General features: G+C 43.6%; 1 protein-coding gene across 3 annotated transcripts in view; it reads right to left on the reverse strand.

Annotated features, from left to right (window-relative positions):
- The window catches only part of CALN1 (calneuron 1), a 683678-nt gene that overhangs the window by 25776 nt on the left and 650410 nt on the right, over positions 1 to 7492 (reverse strand). For all 3 annotated transcript variants that reach the window (XM_011932152.1, XM_011932139.1, XM_011932146.1), the window contains one exon: positions 5375 to 5531. In XM_011932152.1, coding sequence (XP_011787542.1) covers positions 5375 to 5531 — 157 coding nt within the window. The remainder of the gene's footprint in view (positions 1 to 5374; positions 5532 to 7492) is intronic.

A 7492-nucleotide genomic window follows, 5' to 3' on the forward strand; every position in this document is an offset into this window, starting at 1 on the left:
GTGCCATTGCACTGGGCAACGAGAGCAAAACTCCGTATCAAAAAAATACATAAATAAAATAAAAAATAAAAGGATGCTGATGGCATTTTCAAATCCTCCCATTCATTTCTAATCGAGTCCTTGTCCCATGTGCTGCCTGCAGCAGCCTTTTGAAACCTTTTCCACGCTCCAGATCTCAATCCCACCTCCAGCTCTGCTGAGCTCCCAGCCCTCTGCTATGGGATTCTTTAAATTCCATCTCTGCCACAAAATGTCTGTTTCTTTGCCCATCTCCTAGTTTCTGGTGAAGCGGCAGATGTGCTCTTCCACCTTCTGATGGCAAAGACCTTCTTAACTGGTGTGATTACCTGTTAGATCTAATGAGAGCAGAAGGAAAGAACTTCCTAGGGATGAGGGGTGGGTTAGCAAAAGTAGAGAAGACCTGAGTGGGTGCGTTCTGGGGCAGAGGGAAGAGGCCCAGCCCATTCCTTTCCCTCTCATTGGTCGTGTGGGGTTGCAAGGAGGATTCAGTTTAATGACAAAAGAATTTCATCACTTGGAAGAAATAAAGGAAACCACCTTGGCCCTTCACAGTTAGGTGCTAGATTGATCGAGACTTGGGATGGAGGGAGCAGACAGAGTGAGTCAGGGATCTGAGATTGAACCGTTCTGCCCCTGTAAACCTTAGGAAATTAATAAAGGAAGAAGGGCAGGAGAGAAACAAAAATAAACCAAATTTGCCGCACACTCAGCATTGATCATGAGGTCAGCTTGTTTTCCAACTCGCTTCCTCATAGGCGTTTGCTGCCTATTGCCCCAGAATCACATAGACCCTATTATAAGATTATAGTTCTTTATAATGTAATGATTTATATTCCTTTGGGAATATACCTAGTAATGGGATTTCTGGGTTGAATGGTATTTCCAGTCCTAGATCTTTGAGGAATTGTCACACTGTCTGCTGATAGATTGAATAAAGAAAATGTGGTACATATACACCATGGAATACTATGCAGCCATAACAAGGAACGAGATCATGTCCTTGCAGGAACACAGATGGAGCTGGAACCCATCATCCTTAGCAAACTAACACAGGAACAGAAAACCAAATACTGAATGTTCTCACTCATAAGTGGGAGCCGAACAATGAGAATACATGTTGGGGGTGGGGGATAGGGAGGAGAGCATCAGGAAAAATAACGAATGCATGCTGGCTTAATGCCTAGGTAATGGGTTGATAGGTGCTGCAAACCACCATGGCACACATTCAAATGTAACAAACCTGCACATCCTGCACATGTACCCCAGAACTTAAAAAATTAAAATTAATGAAAAAGAAAGCCAGGCGCGCACACACTACACACACATGATTATAGTTCCTCCCTTTTTTGAGACGGAGTTTTCACTCTTGTTGCCCAGGCTGGAGCGCAATGACACAATGTTGGCTCACTGCAACCTCCGCCTCCTGGGCTCAAGCAATTCTCCTGTCTCAGCCTCCCGAGTAGCTGGGATTCCACACACATGCCACCACGCCCAGCTAATTTTTGTATTTTTAGTAGAGATGGGGTTTCATCATATTGGTCAGGCTGGTCTCAAACTCCTGACCTCAGTTTATCCACCCGCCTTGGCCTCCCAAAGGGCTGGGATTACAGACGTGAGCCACTGTAGTTACCCTTAACTGCCCTATTGATAACAACTTGAACAGTATAGAACATTAAGTTTTCCCTTTGAGATACTCTTTAGGTTCTACATATCAATGAGACTACTGATGTCAGACGGTCTGAAATTACCCCATAGGGAGCTGACTTACCAAAGAATGCAGTTTCCACATCCTGATGGTTTCATCAAATCAACAACCCCAATTTTTCAGTCTCTTGCCCTTCATAATCCCCTTAAAAACCCTAGCTCAACACTCCTCAAGGAATGGATTCCTCCTGTCTTCTTACTCAGCTACCCCACTGTCATTAAACTATTTCTCTGCTGTAAACCCTGCTGTCTCAGTGTATTGGTATATTACCAAACAGTGGGCATAAGAACCTGGTGGTCCTGTAACAAGATGTCAGCCAGGGCATGGTTGATGTAACTGGGTAAGACATGCAGGTTAGGCTAAGGGCAAAAGAGGATAGGGAGGAGTTGACAGTTTGGAAGAGATGGGGAGGCCCCAAAGGGCTCAAGGCTGGGAGGAGGAGAGGGAGATTTAGGAGGTGGCAGTAATGCAACTGTGCAATCAGGTCTTGATAGAAGAAGGGAAAGGTTCAAAGTGCCAACAGGCCCCTGTTTGTGGATATGGGAGCAATATGGAAGTGAAGGGTCTCAGGCGAGTCACAGGGTCTCAGACAAACTCCTCTAGTCCTAGGATGCTGAGCAGGTACACTCAGGGCTTCAATATTCTCTTCCTAGACACCTCTGCCCAAAATGCAATCAGGGAGGCTCTTTCTTGCATGTGGAAAGGCCTGTGAGCATTAAATATATTCACCCATGACTTTGATCATGCTTGATTCTTAAAACTAAACACAAATCAATGAGCTTGCGTCTGGGGGACAAAAAACCCTGACATAATGTTTTAAAGAAGTTTCTCTGAGATAAAAATATGCAAAAGGGATTATGTAATGAAGTTCCCACAGGTCATACAAGAATGCAACGTGCAAATTACAAAATAACAGCTTTTTAAAATGAAATAAGATAATGAATTTTAAACCATTTAGTGCAGTACCTGGACTAACAGGCTCACGCCTGTAATCCCAGCACTTTGGGAGGCTGAGGAGGGGGAATCACTTGAGGTCAGGAGTTCAAGACCAGCCTGGCCAACATGGTGAAACCCTGTCTCTACTAAAAATACAAAAATTAGTCTGAGCATGGTGGCTCATGCCTGTAATCCCAGTATTTTGGGAGGCCGAGGCGGGTGGATCATGAGGTCAGGAGATTGCGACCATCCTGGCTAACATGGTGAAAATCTATCTCTACTAAAAATACAAAACTTAGCCAGACGTGGTGGCGGGCGCCTGTAGTCCCATCTACTCGGGAGGCTGAGGCAGGAAGATTGCTTGAACCCAGGAAGCAGAGGTTGCAGTGAGCCAAGATTGTGCCGCTGCACTCCAGCCTGGGTGACAGAGTAAGACTCTGTCTCAAAAACAAACAAAACTAAACAAAACAAAAATATTACCATAGTTATTGGTTAGGTGATGGTTAGGTACCTAACCACGGTTAGATAATACCATAATTATTATTATGTTTATTAAATATTATGGTAATAATTATTACCATAATGGTTAATTAACAATGTTAAGGCACTTAGTGCAGTACCTGGGCTAATAGTTATTAATGGCAATTAATAATGGTAATAATTATTAGTCTAGGCACTGCACTAAGTGGCTTAACATTATTAACCATTATGGTAATAATTATTAATAAACATTAATAATTATTTTATAATAATCAATAAACATTATTAATAAACATAATTATTAATTGCATTATTGTTGGTAAATATTATAATTGCTATTAATGATCATTTGTTATATATTAATCATATTACATTAATTATAAATAAGCTATTGACAAATCATTAAAGGAAACCCAGCAAGGCTTCTCTTTGGTAGCCCCTTTGTCAGGCGTTTACTTGATTAATGTATAAGGTTTTGAGAAATAAAAAGGCCTTACTTAGAATTTAGATTATTTCCCAATATAGCCTGCCCTTTCCCAAATTACTAAGATCTATGACATTTCCCTGAACAAAACACTGATCCACCAACAAAGGCTGTTGTGGAAAATGTGATAATGCCCAAAAATACCCTTCTCCACCCATCTCAAGTGTGCTCACTAGCAGTAGAGGGCTTGAGTCCCATATACTTTCATTGTGTGGGGCTCACATTGTCTGTCAGCCCGGAGCGAGATGGATTGGGAAGGCCAGGTCTGCTGTTTTCCCAAGTTTCAGTTCCCAATCTCTTCCCTCCTCATCCCTCCTAACCCTCGCAAGACCCCTGCATGTCCTGCTGGAAATGGCCTTGGCTGTGACCACCCCATCCTACCCTTGTAAGATCAGTGTGACTCCCACTCCAAATACAGTCATTGATGCTATCACCCCATTGTCACAGCAAGGAGACCAAGGCAGCTTCAGGACCACAACTGGGTTTTGTTTGATGCACGTGGCATTTTTGCAGTGTTTAAATTTGAGTGACTCCAGAAGAGATCATCACTTTCTGCTTTGCAGCAGTCTCCACTACTCCCTCTCTCCCACTGTTTGCAACCTTGGAGTATAGGCCATCTCCTGTTCTCTCCTATCGTGGCATTTAATGCTGGCTCCATGATGCAGCAGTTCAGCCAACACAGGACTGATGGGAGCCTGGGTTTGCATGGACAGTTCTGGTGCCTGGGACCAGCTTAGCCCCAAGCACAATAGCCTCCCTCCATAGCCCTCACTGGCTCAAAGGGAGGCAGCTACAAGACCAGGCAACCAAATATATCCTTCTGGCGTCTATGTGACAGCTTCCAAACTATGTATACTGACTTATTTAAATGTTCAAAAAATAATAATAATAAAAGAAAAAACAATTTGACCTCCTTAAGAAACGTCAGCATTGAACAGAAAAGTCGCTGATAGCCTGCTATATGTTTTAATGTAATTAAAAATGTTTTTTCTATACATCAGGGCTATTAAAGCCACTCTGATTTTCAAAATTGAAAAGAAGGATTAAATCCTTTAGCTTCTCAGGAATTCTCTACCGATTAGGAGATTCAGTAGGCTCTTTTTCTTTCTTTAAATTTGCTTTCATGAATAAAAAAATATATAACCTTACATGGGTCTCTTTTTTGGCCTCCAGAGAACCTTATTTCTTCTGTAACTACTTGGTTAAGTTCATGAGAGGACTCTGTCCCTGCTGTTTTTTCCTTTTTTTTTTTTTGGCCAGTGCATTTGGGAACATACAGGTCATCCATTCCTAAGAATTCTGCGAAGCAGGTATAATCACCCTGATGTTTATAGATGAGGAAACACAGAGAAGGTCCGTCCTTTGCCTGAGCTCACACAACGGACTCGACCCCAGTTTGCCAGACAGCCAAAATAGGCTCTTTGCACCGCCCCATACAGCCACCACCAAGAAAAGGCAAATGGCACAAAACCACACATCCACTCACACACAGACCTCAGAGGGCCTTGAGAGAAAGGACAGGGTCAGGGGAAATTCTGCAAAAAATGCAGAATTTGGAGGAAAAAGGCGGAGAAAATGAAACCCACCACATCTTAGCAAAGAAGATCTTTAACCTCAATCCTAAGTTTTTGGCTTCGGTACGAGGCCACATCAGCCCAGAAGCCTGTGTGTAAACACATTTTTCTTATAGAGAATGTGGTGCATTGGCCTGTCCCGACTGGAGAGGGGACGGCAGCAGGGGCACCTACCTCCTTCAAACTCTGTTTGGCAGTTCCCCGAGGTCTCATTCAGGCTCTCTTCCTCGTTGATAATGATGTTCTCAATGTCCTTCATCGTTAGGTGGTCTCGGAAGGCATGATAGAGAATGTGCTTCAACTCTTCCAGAGTTATCCTTTGCATGTCAAACTGTGGAGATAAAGAGTAGTGAGATGGTCAGAGCATGCGGAGATGGGAAGTCGGCTTGGGCCATGACAGGCAAGACCCACAGCTGCTCTGCAGAAGCTTGTCTCAGCGTTTCAGGATATCAGGTGAACAGTTTTCCATCCTGTTCAGCTCCAAGTATACTCGTGAACTTGCAGGGACTTATTGGGATGGTAGAGAGTGGAACACATTCCCTTCACTTTAGATTCTTGGAGGGAAAAAAAGCCACCTGCCAGTCTGGTTTCCCATTCACCCAGCCATCTGCTGTCAACCCTGCATATCTCGTGTACTCTAGAATGGTGAAACCATTCATATAATGCATACGTCTCTAAAAATTTTATAATTTACCAATACTCTGGCAATTCCCATATTGGTTTAAGTATGTATCTTTTTTTTTTTTTTTTTTGAGATGGAACCTTGCTCTGTCGCCCAGGCAGGAGTACAGCGGTGAGATCTCGGCTCACTGCAACCTCCACCTCCTGGGTTCAAGCAATTCTCCCGCCTCAGCCTCCCTAGTAGCTGAAATTACAGGCATGTGCCACCACACCCAGCTAATTTTTGTATTTTTAGTACAGATGGGGTTTTACCATGTTGGCCAAACTGGTCTTGAACTCCTGACCTCAGATGATCCACCTGCTGCGGCCTCCCAAAGTGCCAGGATTACAGGCGTGAGCCACTGCACCTGGCCGGTAGTGTCACTTTCTTGGCCAATGCAATGTGAGTAGAAGTCACATCTATGACATCTAATTCACAGCTTTATGAATCATTGTGTGGTTCTAACATTTGTTCTTTTCCTCTGCTATGAGAATTGCATGCTCCAGATAGGGGCTATTCCTTCGGGTTGGGTCTCAGAATGAGGATAAAGTGGGGAACACCTGCAGCTGAATCACAATGAACAGCTCACGTCAGGAATACCCTGTGTTGTTATGAGCTGTTGAGATGTGGGGCTTGTTTGCTACCGCAGCGTAACTTAGACCATTGTTGGTCTATGTCAAAAATAGAGAAATCGGTACATAAAACCAAGAGGCTACCATAACCAAAATTCTAAAATACAATGTACTGGTTCCAGAGCCAGGCAGTGAAAAATGAGAAAACCGTGACCGGAGGCTGGAAAGACAGAGACCCTGTTATACAATAGCAAAACATTTGGTAAAACTGTTGCCTGTGATACCTTGGACGACAGGTATTTTTTTTTTTTTTTTTGAGATGGAGTCTCACTCTGTCGCCCAGGCTGGAGTGCAGTGGCCGGATCTCAGCTCACGGCAAACTCCACCTCCCGGGTTTATGCCATTCTCCTGCCTCAGCCTCCCGAGTAGCTGGGACTACAGGCGTCCACCACCTCGCCCGCTAGTTTTTTGTATTTTTTTTTAGTAGAGACGGGGTTTCACCATGTTCACCAGCATGGTCTAGATGTCCTGACCTCGTGATCCGCCCGTCTCGGCCTCCCAAAGTGCTGGGATTACAGGCTTGAGCCACCGCGCCCGGCTCTGTGGCTTTAGATAAAAAGTTTGTGAAACAGAATGCCATGACTCACAGTTGAAATTAGTTGCATCCAACAGAGCACTACAAGAAAGAGATGAGCTCAGGAAAGAATTGGTTGATTTGCAAACCAAAAATAAAAACAACCCAGAAATTCCTGGTGTTGCAGCATTGAAAGAAGCAATTGTTTCTTTTTTTCTCGTAATGATCTGTTATCTTCCTATCCCCACATTTCTCAAAGCCCCCTTTTCTATTTCTATTTCTTTTCTACTTCTAGTTCTATTTTTTTAGAGACAAGGTGTCGCTCTGTGGTCCAGGCTGATTTGCAGTGGTGTGATCATAGCTCACTGCAACTTCAAACTTCCGGGCTCAAGTGATCCTCCTGCCTCAGCCTCCTGAGTAGTTAGGACTACAGACATGCACCACCATGTCCAGCTATTTAATTTATTATTATTATTATTATTATT

Source organism: Colobus angolensis, unplaced genomic scaffold (assembly GCF_000951035.1).
Source record: "Colobus angolensis palliatus isolate OR3802 unplaced genomic scaffold, Cang.pa_1.0 Scaffold122, whole genome shotgun sequence".
Lineage (NCBI taxonomy): Eukaryota > Metazoa > Chordata > Mammalia > Primates > Cercopithecidae > Colobus > Colobus angolensis.